This window comes from Camelina sativa, chromosome 4 (assembly GCF_000633955.1).
Source record: "Camelina sativa cultivar DH55 chromosome 4, Cs, whole genome shotgun sequence".
NCBI lineage: Eukaryota > Viridiplantae > Streptophyta > Magnoliopsida > Brassicales > Brassicaceae > Camelina > Camelina sativa.
Genome location: NC_025688.1, coordinates 16,638,749 through 16,655,094, shown reverse-complemented (window position 1 = coordinate 16,655,094; position 16,346 = coordinate 16,638,749). Strand labels below are relative to the sequence as shown.

The 16,346-nt window shown below is 33.9% G+C and overlaps 2 protein-coding genes across 3 annotated transcripts; both read right to left on the bottom strand.

The window, feature by feature from the left end:
- Positions 4,607–7,451, bottom strand: LOC104780791 (branched-chain-amino-acid aminotransferase 3, chloroplastic). Of its 2 annotated transcripts, none has more exons than XM_010505331.2 (10): positions 7,209–7,450; positions 6,994–7,091; positions 6,718–6,895; positions 6,136–6,315; positions 5,896–6,027; positions 5,690–5,788; positions 5,500–5,616; positions 5,274–5,369; positions 5,052–5,164; positions 4,607–4,921 (listed from the first exon to the last, which is right to left on the bottom strand). In XM_010505331.2, the coding sequence occupies exons 1-10, from the start codon at positions 7,341–7,343 to the stop codon at positions 4,804–4,806; spliced, it is 1,266 nt and encodes a 421-aa protein (XP_010503633.1). In that variant the 5' UTR covers positions 7,344–7,450; the 3' UTR covers positions 4,607–4,803. The 2 variants fall into 2 exon arrangements, with proteins under 2 accessions (XP_010503633.1, XP_010503632.1); XM_010505330.2 differs by having other exon boundaries at positions 4,609–4,921; positions 6,718–6,898; positions 7,209–7,451.
- LOC104780790 (leucine-rich repeat receptor-like serine/threonine-protein kinase BAM2) lies at positions 11,440–14,866 on the bottom strand. The gene is made up of 2 exons (XM_010505329.2): positions 12,211–14,866; positions 11,440–12,132 (listed from the first exon to the last, which is right to left on the bottom strand). The coding sequence occupies exons 1-2, from the start codon at positions 14,786–14,788 to the stop codon at positions 11,711–11,713; spliced, it is 3,000 nt and encodes a 999-aa protein (XP_010503631.1). The 5' UTR covers positions 14,789–14,866; the 3' UTR covers positions 11,440–11,710.

Genomic DNA, 16,346 nt, shown 5'->3' with positions numbered 1-16,346 from the left:
TTAACTGAAATATATGAATTAACTACACAGTTACTTACTAATCATCATCACGTAGCATTTTGTTTATTTATTTCCGTTGCATGTTACAATTAACTTTCTATTGTATTAGAAATGGTGTGATTTTAACAATCACGACGAACATTTCCACGTATAACTCCATAATGAAAAACATGATATATGGTTGTTCTTGGATACATCCAAAAATAATTTACAGAATTTAATAATTTTCCTCTATAAAAAGTAGTCAAAAGTATTCAGGACTCAGAAGGCTGATATACCGGTGTGGTATACATTCTGAAAAATTTTAAGTTCTAATTATGAAATTAGAAAACATCCGAGGTTGGAAATATTAATATCTAACTATGCAATATACAACATGCACATTTGGCTGGTTGGATTAATGATACTTACAAAAAAAAATTTGGGGGGAGTGATGTTTGATTTGTAATATTTTCTTTTCTCTAATTTTCATGATTATTCTAAGGTTTGCAAAAATATGAAGTTTATTGTTTTACTAGCATATTTTACTTGTGCATCATATAGAAAATCTTCGTCAAACTCAAAAACAATCTCTTTCCAATTGGATTTTTGTGAGTGATTTTGCAATAGAGTGAACTCAAAATTCTAGAGATGGAATTCAAATCGTTTCCGTTCAATCTGGCATCGTTGCTGAAAAACAATTGCAATTAATCAGTTTTTATATTTGTTTACAAAATAGTAATGATTTGTTTACTCACTCGTTTAATAATAATGATTTGTACTGACTAAGCTCAAAAGGGTGGATCTTTATATATTATTGGGTGTTTCAAAGTCTATGTGTCACGTCAAAACTATATGTAAAATATAGATATGTGATACAAATATAATATATTAATAATTAGTAGTAAATTGTTTTTTATGTGATAATTGTTATTAGGACTTACGAGTGTTCATCCATAATTAAAGAAAAAAAAACAGATTTGAATTGAATATACTCATTTTATCTATATCCAAAAACTCAGAATATCATAAAACCAAACCAAATATGAAAAAACAAAGTATACTATCATGCAGTTCGTACTGATGGCGAGATTCCGTTTCCACACTATAAATGGAGGCTTGATAAGTGTCTTTCCTTCATCAACTAAAAAAATCAAAGAAATTTAGTACTTGCACCTATCCTCTTCCGTTAATGAAGTAGATGAAATAAATCAGAAAATAGATTTTATTTAAGAATGAAATTTTATTGGAACTGTCCATATCCGGTTCATCTTTCGGAACCATATCAAATCCCAGATTTGATAAAATATGATGAATTGAGACGGTATTTTGTAAATACTAATTAACTAATTTACTGTCTTTCTTAGTTAAACTTAATAACCGACTCTTCTCGAGGAACATAAAAGGTTGACTTACGTTGAGATTTGACATAAAAGTTTTAAAAGTCAAAAAAACACTTTGGACAAATAATGTCATAAGTGGTTTATTGAGATTTTTTTTCCACTTTATATATGTCATTTTTATATAGAACTATAAAGTTTATCACTGAAAAAGTAAATAAAGTTTTGAGCTTTATAAAGTTAAGGGAAATTTTGTGAAGATTTCAAACCATTACCCATTGGTAGGAATTGGTCTCGTTTCGTAGGCCATCTCTTTTTTCCAATTTTCATATAATATATAAAACACACAAAAATCATAAGAACTCTGCTTTTATCAGGATTCTGCCTTCTCCAACCAATTCTACAGGTCTTACTTTCCACAAATAAAACATGAGATACTTGCTGTTAAAGGCCGGTTGTACGGGCATCCTTAACGCTACATCAGTTGTAATGGTATTAGGGAAGTTAAAATATTTAAATAATAGTCTACACTTAAGAACACACCATTCAACAGTTTTTGCAGAAGACCAATTTTCTATTTCTTAAGAACAGTTGTACCCACTATTCAAAAATTTTATTATTTTAAAACCCTTAAGAACACACCATGTGTTGTAGCGATGAGAATGGTCTAAGGGTGTGTTGGGTGTGTCAGTTTGCCCTGGGCGTTCGGCGGATTCGGGTTATTCGGGTCGGTTTGTTCGGTTTTGAGAAAACTCGGTTTTTGGAAAATTCTGCCGAATTGAACCGAAATTAAATTCAGTTCGGGTCAATCGGTACTCGGTTTGTTCGGGTCGGTTATTAGGTTTTAAATCAGTTCCGAATTTAAACTGAATTTTTTTCTAATTCGGTTAATTTGAACCGAATAAACAAAAAAAAAATTAAGATAATGGACAAAATTAATAAAAAAATTTACAACCCACCAAAATAACAATAGACCTCATATACCCGGTCCAAAAACAAACTAAGTCCAATAGTTACAAGTCCAAATGGACAGATCCATTAGGGTTTTCCAAAAATGATGATCTGCAGCGGCGAACTATGACGGCGAGCTGAGCTGAGACGGCAAAGCTGGAGAGATCTTGGGCATGCATTTTTCCCCTACCATCATGAAAATCGATTACATCAACCAGTAGAACTAAAATCATCAAACAGCAAAGAACAATAATTTCGATTTTATAACAACGAAAATAGAAAAGTTTAATAAAGGATGGATATATCTAACTTACAACGACAAGAACACAAACACAACAAAGTTAAAAAGATCCATAAGATTAAAAGTTGAAACTCAAACCCTAGAGTTCTCCAAATCGGATAAGAAGTTATCAATACATAGGAAGAAATTACAGAACAAAGAATCAAACATATAATCAATTAAATACCTAGAAGAAGAGTTTACCTTTAAGAAATTTTACAGGTTGAATCTCTGATAAAAATGTTCTTTCTTAACTGCGAAAGAGATTTGAGAGAATGAAAGAGGATGTAGAAGAGATGAATTGATAAAACAGAAAGAGATGTGATGATTATTGATTAGATCGGAGAATAATGAACTTGTGAAGCTTTTCTCAAAACAAAACTAGGGTTAATGGTTTATGGTTAGGCTTATATATGGCTGCAGATTCTAATAAAACCGATCGGTCCGATTACCAAACCGAACCGAAATCTGATTACCCAAAACAGTTGCGCCGAACGGTTTGATTTACTCTCTTTGGTTTGTCCAGGTAACCAAAATTTTCGGGTTGTCCGGTTCGGTTTTTTCGGTTTTGACCGAACGTCCAGGATGAATGTCAGTACACTGGTCCTGTTTTTTTTTTTTTTTTATCTTTTTTTCTTTACATTTTAGAGTCTTAAAATTTTAGATAATTGTAAAATATAGTCTATTTTTTTAATTATTAAATATCTAAGTCTATAATTTTTTAAACCTTCAATATAGCATAGGGCGCCCAATAATTATTTGATTCGAGCCTGGCGTTGACAGACACCTTTTATAAGGCTCAGTTCGGATTGCATGTGTTAGTTCTACATAATCTCTATTGCTTGGTAATCTACAAAAGCCTCGCTTGCATTGCATATGTTTGTGTTTCTGTTGCTTTGTTGTTGACTTGAAAAGTCATCTGACTCTTTTTCAGGTTGACTGAGATGTTGCTTTGTTGGATTCTTCTTTTGTGACTCACTACACTATCAACATCCTTATATCATACCTTTCTAGCAAGACGCCATCGGAGGTTAAACAATTCTTTATTGAGCTTTACCTTTCAAGGGACAACCTCAACAAATTCAGGCCAGTACACGGTAAAATCAGGGTACTCTATTTTCATACAACACAACCTTGGTAAAAAACTGAATCAAGCATAACTAAGTTGAAAAGCCAGGTCTAGAAAGTAAAAGCTTCAAGAAAAAAATAAATGTTTCTTGTAGCAAACTCTATGAGGTTGTGTGGCTGCAAACAGTCGGCTCGTGGACCACCTTTTTCAAATTTGATTAATAATATATGGAGTTTTTGAAGTAAAAAAATAAAAATAATATAAACATCTACCTTATAGCCTATTGATTTGTAATAATGATATAATTAGATTACTAATCAAGTTTAAACAAGCATATATGCATGTTGTTGACCAAAAAAATAATAATATGAATATTAATAATCTTAGAACGATAGGATGATTATAGCTTTTTATTATTATTAATACGAATATTAACCCAACAAAAAAAAAATCCAAAGGCTACGTGAAGAGGTTTGAATATATTGAGTAGGCATATTTTTAAAAAACAATCTGCAATAATTTGGTCTTTTTGGCTACTTTTATAATTTTATTAAGGACCCAATAAAAGTCTTTTGGAAGTACTCTAATGGTTATAAAAAAAAATTGTTCCCATGAAAAAAACACACCATCTCTTTTCCTTTTCTATTTAACTACTACATTATAAGACTTCAGTAATTCAAGTCATCCTCACTACTTTTTATATTTAGTCTGTCTAGTAGATAAGACATGTTATCATCTCGTAATCATGAGATAATCATGACATCTTTTCAAGTCATACCAAGTCCAAGTCCACGCTGCTAATTAGAGACTTTAAGATTAAGGCTTGTTATTATTTCCTTTACTTTTTGCTTACTGATAAGTTCTGGTTTAAATCTGATGTTAGATATCAATTATGTCTCAGAAATAGTGCTGTAGACTTGAGGAAAACCATTGGATGTTAACATGTAATCAGAAACAAATATATGTAAACATGTAATCAAAAACAAATATGTAAATATAAGATTATTTGTAATGAGGTAACAACATCTACAGATATTGAACCATCTAAGTCGTAAGATCTGAAGTATTAGATAAACCAGATTCTAAACAATCCCAACTTATAGTTCTCACGAATCAGAATCACAGACCATAGGAAATGAAAAGCAAAACCAAGAAGCCGAACTGACAATTGCACTTTGCCTAGCTTAACTCAGATTCACAGTCCAATTCATGTTGTCTTCAATCAGACCCATCTGCAAGCTTGTCAGGACGGTGTAGAGTTGCTTCGACACAGTTCCAAAGGTACCTTCTCCGTAAGACACTCTGCGTTTCAGAAAAACAAAAAAAAGCTCTTATGACATACAAAAAAAAAAAAAAAAAAGGCGAAAGCTTTACCGCTTTTTAAGTTTAGCTTTTGATTAATATGGGAGATACAAAGAAATAAAGGCTTTACCTTTTGCCTTTGTAGGTAACACTTCCAACTGGAGAGACAACCACAGCAGTCCCTGTGCAGAAAACCTCGTCTGCTTCTAATAATTCATCCACTGTCACATTCCGTTCCTCCACCTGATACCAAATAAACATGCACCGTGATCACAAGCCAGTAGTGTAGTGCTATGATCCACTTTAAAGATGCGAGTATTGTTGAGAATCTGAAGAAGGGGAGAGAGATTACCTGAAACCCTTGCGTTCGAGCCACGTCGATTATACTTTTTCTTGTAATCCCCGGTAAAATGGTTCCTTTTATTTCAGGAGTAGCAATCACATTATCCTGAGAAAGAAAAATGTTGGTAAATAATCTCATCTCCTACGCCTTAGAAATTTAGACTGCTAAAGGGATAGACATCTTATAGACTTTACAAGGCATCATCAGATTCCGAAAGATTCGTTTTTTTCCTTACCTTTACGATGAATATATTGCAAGACGAGACCTCTTCAAGAAATCTTTTGTAAACGCAATCAAGATACAATACATCAGAATATCCTTTAGCTTTTGCAATCGACTGTGCCTTCAGTACCTAAATTATGAGTTGTATGTGTTAGTTACAAAACCTGGTAATCAATATATTCAAAAAATCAGCTTTTACTTACTGCAGCATAATTGCCGATGGTTTTAACACCTCCGGTACCACCAGGAGTTGCACGGTGAAAATCATTTTCCACAATCAAATTGATCGGTGCGACACCTTCCTGACAGCATAATATAAATCCGTATCATCATTTAGAGAAAAGGAGAAACATACAACAAATCTTATCTTAGATATATGGAATTGATCTAAAGAGGAACTCTGAAAGACCTTGAAGTAGTTCCCGACAGGCGAAACATAGATAATGAAAGTATATTCTGGTGCAGGTGCAAGACCAAGAACAGCTCCTGTACCCATAAGCAACGGTCTCACATATAAAGAACCTTTACCTAGAGGTGGAACCTAAAAACAAGACATCAACACACATGTTACAGTCATAACATCAAACAAAGATATAGATAATTTCCTCTGCATATCGGGACAAAAACATAAAACTGTGTGATTCATTACCCAACGTTTGTTTGCTAATACAGTTTCTTTCACAGCTTCGACAAACTGCTCAATGGATGGAGCAGGCATACACATCCTCTCAGCACCATTTCTCATACGGTTTGCATTCTCCTCAGGACGAAAGAGGAGGATATTATTACCATCTTCCTTTCTGTAAGCTTTTAGCCCTTCAAACAATCCCTACAAACAAACAAAAGAAGAACTTGAACTAATAAGACTCATGTAATCCTAAATTCCAACCAGCACACAAACACTCTTGGCATCTCTCATCATCAAATCCTCATTATATGCAACTAACATAGCAACTACGAGATCAGACTCGTTGACAGATTGTGTAACCATGTCAAAAAATCTGACATATCCTTACCTCAACCTCCTAAATTTGTCTCGACTAACATAGATTAAAACTCTTTTCATTGAACTAATTACAGTAAAGTAAAGGACAGGACTTTAAGAAACTATGAAACAAAATCGACAAAATTTCTCACATATTTTCAATTACTTAACCTTAACCACAGAGATTAAGCTCGTTAAACAGTAAAGGAGATGACTTTGAAGAAGAAAACTATAAAAGAAAGAAACCTGTCCATAGTTGAGTACACCAGCAGAAGGGCTGACTTCAATGTTCCCAAAACGTTGCAATTCACCTTTTGAGAACTCTCCATCGATGTTGCATTTCATCACATACATGTAATCAGTCGGCTTAAGCCCAAATCCAATGTTATCCCAATCTATATCGGCTAATTCAGACACCTCCGTACTACTAATTTAGACAAAAACAACATATATAAAGTGGACCTGGATGAATTTGGAACAAATAACCCCCAAAGAGATGTTGATTCTGATTCCATAACAAACCTGGAAGAATTGGAGAGCACAGCGTTGCATCGAGTAAGAGAAGCACCACCATTGCTGACACTTGACAAAACAGAGGAAGAAGACGAAGAATGCTGAAGCTGTGGATATAATCATCGGAGAAATGGGTTTAGATAAAAAAAAAATGAAGATGGTAACATTTTGAGGAATCGATAAAACAGTAGCAAGAGAGAGAGAGAGATAGAAAAAGAGTTGACCTTGATGGAGGAAGATGACGGCGGCGATAAGTTCCGAGTAGAGGAGGAGAAAGAGTGGAGACGCGTGGAGAAGGCGCGTGAAGGACAAAGTAGGTAATTTTGATTAAGACTCGGGGAGATTACTGCTCTCTCCATTGCTTCTGAAAATGTTTGCAAGTGTTTGTTTATGTGTTTCTTCTTCTTTGATAAAGACGACAATGTGGGGGGGAGACGGAGGAGGAGGCTCTCTCTCTCTCTCGTGCGTTTCGTTTTTTTGCTTTTTTAGTCTTTACCCTAACAACACCTTATTTCAGTTTTATTTGTTGTAAATCAATTCTTTTATAAGATTTAAAAATAAAAAATAATAATAATAAGGTACAATAATTGGAGGGTATTAACAATCATCCAAATTAAAAATATTATTCCAATAGTTTATAATGATACATAAATATACTGACATTAGATTTGATTATTTTTAAATCAAAAAATATATATAACTAGATGAAGACCGTCCGATGTGTTTTAAATTTTATAAATTAATTAAATTTAACAAAAATATATTAAAATTTGTTATACGTTTTTTATAATTTTTTTTTGTTATAATACACTGATTTATATCTATTTACAAATCTTTATGTATGTTACTATTAAAAGTGTATTTTTTTTACACCTAAATATACTTTATGTTAAAAATATATTATTTATCACCACCTAGAAAATGTCGATATAAACACATTAAATCAACTATTATATGACCAAAACACCAATTTAATAATATTATTTTTCACATAATTGACCAAATCCAAATTCAGTCACCACAACACCAGTAGTAGACTCATCATCACAAGAAATCATCAATAAAACTTAGTTATTCAAATTTCAAAAGAGTTGAGATAACAACTAAATCACAACTTCAAAGCTTTGGTTAAATCACAAACTTCAAAGCCTTAGAGTAGTCTTGAATTTACATAATGAAGCAAAACTCCACAAGGGAGTAAGAGATTTTGAAGCCAGTGGCGGAGCTAGGAAATCAGTGTATCAGGGTCAAAAAAAAATTTAAGGGGTCAATTATATAGTTCAGTTTTTTTGTAAGGGTCAATTGTGCTATTTTTCTAGGGTCAATTTGATTTTTTCCCTAAAAATTCAACTAATTTTAAAAATTCACCAGGATCATTTGACCCACATGATCCTATATTGGCTCCGCCCATGTTTGAAGCTAACTATTTCTTTGCATAAATTAAATTTTTTGATATGAAATGAATCTAAGGAGGTTGCTTGAATTGCTTCAAGTACCTGAAACATATAGATCATTAAAGCATTGTAAGATCAGATTTTTGTGTGTAAGAGAGTAAGAGACCTAAGTTATTGCTTACTTGCAACTTGGAGACATTTTTGCACAACTTTTTCTTTTTTAATTTGTAAAAGTAAATTCATTAATATTCAAGCAGCAGAATGATAAAGTTCAAAACACGCTACAAAAAACAACATATTATATCACATAAATAGTATCACAAACTAAATGATATTGTTTTAAATTACATTTAATAACTGATAAAAAAAAGATATTAACATCAATTACAATAATCGATACTATTATTAATTTGTATAACATCATTCATTATAACCAATGCAAATCTAAATCATTTACATCACTTTAAAAATATTGATACAAATATATAAATTTACTTCTCTTAATAATTGATGTATTTATTAATTTATATTCACATCACTTAGAAAATGATACAAGTTTTATGTCATTTTATAAATGATGTTAGCAAATAGCAATACATATATTTTCAAGAAAAAAGTAATTGGATAAACATATGTTATTTTTGTTGTAATCAAATTTCTCCTATTAAATATTAACTTTTACACATGTCAAAATCTGATATTGATAACTTGACACATGTCAAAATTTTGTTAAGTAACTTTTACACATGTCAAAATCTCAGATTAATAACTTGAAATGTGTCAAAATCTTGTTAATGACTAACTTTCAAAACCCAACTTTATATAATATATATATACATTAAATAATATATATATATATATTATATATATGTTATTTTGATTATATAATATAATATATATATAATATATAATATAATATATATATATATTATTTTGATTACCCTTTCAAATTACATTAATTTATTATTTTGATTATCTTATTTTTCTTATATTATGTTAATCACTAATTTTAACACTTTAAACCTTTTTATACTTTAATCAGTTTTTTGTATAAATTTCTTTTTACTATATGATTATAATAAATAATAATTGCAATTAAGTTGCAAATATTTTTCTTATTAATTGCACATATTTTCCTATTGAAATTACTAATTTAATAGATAAGTTTTCTATTAGAATTAGTGATATAATATATTACTTTTGGTTTTATATACTTTTAAAAAATATTAATCCTAATCCTTTTATTTTTAAGATTTTTAATTTTCCTAATAATTATTAAATAAATTTTCTTTTTACTTATGTCAAAATATAATCGATATACTTGACACATGTCGCGACTATATGAATTACTAACTTTGAAAACTAAAGTTTATATAATAAGATTTTGGTGTCCAAATAAATTAGAATCCACACACATGAATCCATTGATATAATTTTAATAAAAAGATAACTTAATCAGTGATTCAATAAACCTTACTAGTATTTAATTTATTTACTCTATATTAATCTACTAATCGGTTTAACTGGAATTAAACTGGAATTTAGGAAGAATATTGGTGTAATTACAAACATAGAAAACAATTGTAGTCCAAATATTTACAAGGAAAAGATTGATTGTGTAAGATATTATTTTATTAGGATATTTTTTTGTAGTTGACTAAGAGAAAAATATAGTTCTTTTTTGTGGGTTTTTTTTCCTAATACTCCACTAGGAAAGACATGAATTATAAAATAGAAATCAGAAATTGTACAAAGATTAACAAAGAAAAGTGAGAGTTTTTGACAAAAAAAAAATAAAAAAGAAAGAAGAAAATGAGTGATAATACAAGAGAAAAAATAAAATAAAAATAAAGCTCAAAATTAATGTAAGACCGAAAGTGGTTTTGCAAAATACAATAAAACTAAAATGATTGATTTGCTCACCATTTTCACCAACGACTTAGATACGTTCAAAAGAACACGTGCTTCATGCGTTTTTGTCAATCCCGTCTTGAAGGTATATAATGGGCCTAACCCAAAACAATCTGGAACGAGCCTAAAACTCAACACAAAGAAGGGTGGAAGATTATCTGAACTAGTGAAACGACGTCGGGTATATCTATATTCAGAGTCCAGAGATGTGATGTTACTCTATTTTGTTTAATACTCTTTTTGGATTATTGCTCTTGTTTTGTTTCTTTGGTATGTTGAACTTTCCTTGATTTCTGAAGCGGAACGAATCTGTATTAACAGCATTTTGGATTCTCTTACCAAATGGTGTGACATAACAATGTCTTCGTAAAACCAATGTAGACTGAAGAAAGAAAACAAACGTTCCAATTCAAACACAAAACTACAAATATTCTAGTTTCTGAAACATCATCAGAGTATATATATATATATATATATATATATAGCTCTTTTTGTTGTTCTTTTTCTTCCCCTTCATATTCTTTGCTGCATATGTATCTAACATTCGTTTAAGTAGATCGAGTTGTGATGGACCTCGGCCCAAAAATGGTAGAAGCTTATAATACATCCAAAAAATCATTAACTAATATTCCTATTGTTCTCTTTCGTCTCTAAATTACAGTCATGGTTATCGAAGAAATTACTAGATATCAAGGAAAGCAACAACACCTAAGGATATGGTTTTTGATGGGTCAAAATCAAAGTTGAATATATGGCTTATAATTAATGAGAATGAGTTGTCATAAATGCTTCTACTAAAATTAGATTTTTGCTTCAAGACAAGGGAAGAGATTTTGGAAAAAAATCTTAGGACCATCTGAATTCATTAAGACACTACCCATACATTTTGCAATAATTCTAGAAATTGTGAGTGAGCTTTCACTTTCTCCCCCTTACCTTCAGTCCCACACACACACATTCATACCTTACTTTCCCCCTTCTCTGTGTTTTTCTTTCACATGGAATGTCTTGTTGTGACACAACAGCTTCAACGATGAGATACAATCCAAAAGGGTAATTAAAGCAAAGGTGAGAATGGAATATGTAATGTCCCAAATTCCAACATCATTTAAAGACAACGGAAACACTAAAAAACAGTGTTTGCTTGAGATTATTAAACCAAATAAAATTCTTAACTAATTAAGAATCAAACCTTAATGTACATATTACAAAATTCCTACCAAAGGATAAAACTACTCGAATACTTGTGGCAACGTTAATAGAAAGTAGAAACGATACAACCTTGAGACTTTGAGAGTTTTTAAACCACTGAGACTTGTTTGCCTTAACCGAATCAGAGAAGGAGGGGCTAAATTAAGTAGTTAACTCCAAATGTCATTAGTTGAAAATTTTTATACCGAGACGTCGGAGACAAGGAAAATCTAATTACTGAGGAGATCCGGTGGACTTCCTGAATCCGGCGAAGATTCATTCATCGCCGGAGCTTTCTCCGTCACGTCTGATTCCGTCTCCAGCTGCTTCGTTAGAGGCATCTTTGGGATCTCAGCGAGAATCTGAACGACTTCGCGCATCGTCGGCCTCTCCACCGCTTGTTCTTCAACGCATAGCAACGCAACGTAGAAGACGTGCGTTACTTCGTGAACTGGTACGGAAGAGAGTCTAAGATCGATTACTTTGAGCACACAGTCTTTATTTGAATCCGTCATGCTTCTAACCCACTGAACGATATCGACGCCGGCGCCAAACTCTCCGACTGGTTTTCTCCCGGTGATGAGTTCTAGAAGAACAACACCGAAACTGTACACATCACTCTTCTCATCTACCTTCAATGTATACGCGTACTCTGCAAGTCAAGGAACAAAATAGTTTCAGAGATTTTTTTACATTCACCAAGTGTTTGATTAAATACTAATGTGAGTACCTGGAGCGATGTAGCCATAGGAGCCGGCAATGGCGGACATACATTCAGAAGTGCCGGAGTCTTGTAAGAACTTGGCGAGACCAAAGTCAGCGACGTGAGCTTCAAAGTTGGAATCGAGGAGGATGTTGTTGGATTTGACATCTCTATGAACGATCAACGGGGAACAATCGTGATGGAGATAGCAGAGACCTTTGGCTGCTTCAAGAGCGATCTTGTAACGTGTGTCCCAATGTAAATGACCTCCTTTTTTGCCATGAAGAACCTCTCCTAGGCTACCATTAGGCATGTACTCATACACTAGGAGATTCGTTTCGTGGTTAGAGCAAAAACCAAGCAATCTCACTATGTGTCTGTGTCTGATCCTTCCTAGCGTCTGAATCTCGGCGTTGAACCCGTGATCGTGGGAAGATCCATGGGACATTGTAGCTAATCTCTTGACAGCGACTAAGTCACCGTTAGGCATAGTGCCTTTATAGACAATCCCAGCACCGCCTTTACCGATGATGTTATCTTCCTTGAGGGAGTCCAAGACATCGTCACAAGTGAAGTCTAGTCTCTGGAAAGCAGTCAATCTCCATGCCTTGGCTTCACTCGCATTTCTTAAGGACCGAGCTTTGATTATGGCCACTATAGCAAACACCATTGAACAAAAGAGCAATCCTAGGACGAGTAACAGTTTCGTAGTGGCAGATAAAGGTTTAACATGAGAGTGGTGAGTTCCTTTGCCGCAAGGACCCAAATACGGACCACAAAGATCAGAATTACCCAAGAACGATGTGTAGTTGAAGTAACTGAACTGCCCAGTGCTTGGAACTAAACCAGAGAGATTGTTGTAAGAGAAATCAACAGATGTCAAACTCTGCATTGATGCTATCGACACAGGTATCGAACCAACGAGATGGTTTCTCGAAAGATTCAAGTAATTCAAGATCCTCATACCAGTGATCTCGTTAGGAATATCACCTGATAGCTCATTACGACTCAGATCAACAAACGTTAGCAGCTTACAACGACTGATCTCCGGTGCGATCCTACCCGAAAACAGATTGTGGCTAAAATCCAACTTAGATAACTGCTGAAGCCTCCCAATCTCCGGCGGAATAGGACCAGCGAACTTGTTACCATCAAGGAGTAGTTTTTGAACACCGGAGAAGTTTCCAATAGCTGCAGGTAATGAACCAGAGAGCTGGTTATTAGACAGACTAACCTGACCAAGGTCACTAGACACGCCTCCGCTTACTGGTAACTCTCCGGTGAGGTAATTGTCTTGGAGCTCCACTTGAGATAATTTAGGTAACCCGAAAAGCCCCTTAGGAATCGACCCGTTGAGAAAATTCTGACCCATCCGGATCCGGGTCAGAGACTCACATTTGCCAAGCGAATCCGGGATAGAACCAAACAAGAAGTTGCCGAGAGTGATTAAAGTCATTAACCTGTTACCGGCGCACATATTCGGCGGCAAAGTTCCGGTGAGTTTGTTGGATGAGAGATCAAGAATCACTAATCTACCATTATCCCCTAGCTTCTGAGGGATACCACCGGTGAAATTGTTCTCCCAAAGCTGTAACACTTCAAGCTCCGGCAGTTCACCGATGAACTCAGGTATAGCACCGTAGAGCTTGTTCCTGAAGAGATTCAAAAGCGTTAAGTTCTTCAGCTCTGAAAAACTCGTCGGAATCTCGCCGGTGAACATATTGTTAGACAAATCCATCGATTTCAAGCTTGAAATCAATCCCAGCTCTGAAGTTAACGGTCCCGAAAACGCGTTCACTTGAAGAAACAACGTATCTAGGTTCTGAAGCTTTCCAATCTCCGGCGGAATCGCTCCGGTTAAACCGCAATTAGCGGCGTCGAACCGTAGGAGCTCCGATAAATTCCCAATCTCCGGTGGAAGACCGTCTTCAAAAGCGTTGTAATACCCGATGTAGAGTTCGCGAAGGGTCGTTAGGTTTCCGATCTCCGGAGGGATTTTTCCGATTAGCTCGTTTCCGGAAACGGCTAAGTACTCGAGAACAGGCCAGGTTCCGTACGTCGCCGGGATTTTGCCGGAGAAGTAATTACCACCGAGGTGAAGGTGCCGGAGTTGCGTCAGGTTCGTGATTGAGAGCGGCAAGTGTCCGGTTAAGTTGTTGTTATACAAATCGAGAACACGGAGGTTCACCAATCCAGAGGAGAGTTCATCGGGATACGAACCGTTGAAGACATTATTGGAGAGATTGAGAAGACGAAGCTCGTAGAGGTTTGAGAATTCCGGCGGGATAGGACCTGAGATCTGATTAGCAGCGAGCGATAGATTCTGCAAGAGAGGTAAGTGAGATACGTCGGAGGAGAGAGTACCGGAGAGGTTGAGACCAGAGAGGTCGAGAGAGGTCACGTGACGGCGAGATACGTCGCACGTGACACCGGTCCATGAACAGAAGGTTGTTGTTGAGAGGTTCCATGAGGAGAGGAGTGGTGAGTGGTCGTCGCCGGTGAGAGAGGATTTGAGTGAGAGAAGAGCGTTGAGTTCTGTGATTGGTTTAGCGACGGTGAAGGTATGAGAAATGTGGAGGAGGAGGAGAAGTAGAAGAAGATTCATGGCTCTTTTTTTGATTTTTCTCTTTCTGTGTAAGTTAGGGTTTGGTTTAAAAAGGGTGATAGTGTGGTGAGGGTAAGTGAGGAAGATGATGAAGATGGCGTGATTTTTTTATTTTATTTTATTTTTGTATATTTTTATGTTGTAAATTATTTCATTTTTTGGATTTTTCTTGGAGGGAGATTTTTTTAAAGAATATAAACCATTATTTAATTGCATAAAGTTTCTGAAAAATAAAGTAGGACACACTAATTATAAATAAAATCTTGAAAATCATTTATTTTACATAAATAGAAACATATGCATGTAATGGATTTTTAATGAAACATGGGATTAGAAAGGAATGATAAAACGATAATTACATGAGAGAATGTTACAACTAATTTTCGTTTTTTGGAGCTTTGTTGTTTTGAAACGTGATGTTACCATATCTTGACAAGTTCCTCCAATATAGGAGTAGTATTTTAATACGTCACATATGTAATAATGCAATTATCAAGGCGAACTATAAAATCATAAAGTTGTTTTAAGATTTTTTTTTTTAAAAACCATAATGAAATAATTAATGAATAATGATGAACGGTCCTGATGTTATAATTTGACAGAAAAAAATATACTCCTTCCGTTTTTAAATATAAGATATTTTAATTAAAACACCCTTAAGAAGTTTTTACTTTTAACAAGTTTAATCAATCATAAACAATCACTACAAGAAAACAGTCAATTAGCGACTACAAGTAGCGACTACATTTGTAGTCGCCAAAAATAACGACCAGATAGTGACCACTTTGCGACTATGTTGTGACTACAGTAATTTACTCGCCAAACAGTCACTGCTTTACGACCACATTAGATGGTCGTAATATAGTCGTCAATTTAGCGACTATTCTACGACTCATTCGGCGAGTCGTTAAACAGTCACCGCGTAGTCGCCAAATAGTCATAAAAGACAGTTAAAAAACGTGTTTTTTCTGTGGGGGCCAACTGATATTGAGTAGTCGCCTATTAGTGGCATAGATGTAGTCTTTAAAAACAAATTGCATCCATTTGTCATCTCATTCCAACACAATTGTCTTTCCTTCCCCAAAAAAAAATGTAGATCAAAAAAAAAATTTGACTTTATAAAAACTTTTATTTTCTCCAAAAAAATATATATATAGTTCTTAAAAAAACACAAAATATATATATATATATATATATATATATAATGGCAGGAAATTTTTCATTAGAATTCGAATTAGTGGGGTTGGACCAATTCTCGTTTGGAAGTAGCCAAGATACAGTTCAGAATAATGGCGGTAAGTTTTTCTGTCCATGTAGTGTTTGCAAGAACAATAGATGTCTCTCGGGTAGAAGAGTTATGATGCATCCGTTCGATGCATTTTTTAAGAAGCCTATCATTTTTTTACTTTTATTCACAAACAATATTTGCATAGGATTTGTACTTATGAATATGCTCTATTTAAAGCATCTATATTGGTTATATATAGAATCTTTTCCTTATTTATTTTTTTGTTTCAATATTCATTAAGGATTAATAAATACTAAAATAATTTATGTG

Excerpts from the sequence above, each read along its gene's own strand:
- LOC104780791 (XM_010505330.2), bottom strand. The coding sequence starts at position 7,343 with ATGGAGAGAGCAGTAATCTCCCCGAGTCTTAATCAAAATTACCTACTT. Across the intron at positions 6,899-6,993 it reads GTGCTCTCCAATTCTTCCAG|TAGTACGGAGGTGTCTGAAT; the intron begins GTTTGTTATGGA and ends TGTCTAAATTAG. Across the intron at positions 5,165-5,273 it reads CTCGAACGCAAGGGTTTCAG|GTGGAGGAACGGAATGTGAC; the intron begins GTAATCTCTCTC and ends ATTTGGTATCAG.
- LOC104780790 (XM_010505329.2), bottom strand. The coding sequence starts at position 14,788 with ATGAATCTTCTTCTACTTCTCCTCCTCCTCCACATTTCTCATACCTTC. Across the intron at positions 12,133-12,210 it reads CTATGGCTACATCGCTCCAG|AGTACGCGTATACATTGAAG; the intron begins GTACTCACATTA and ends CTTGACTTGCAG.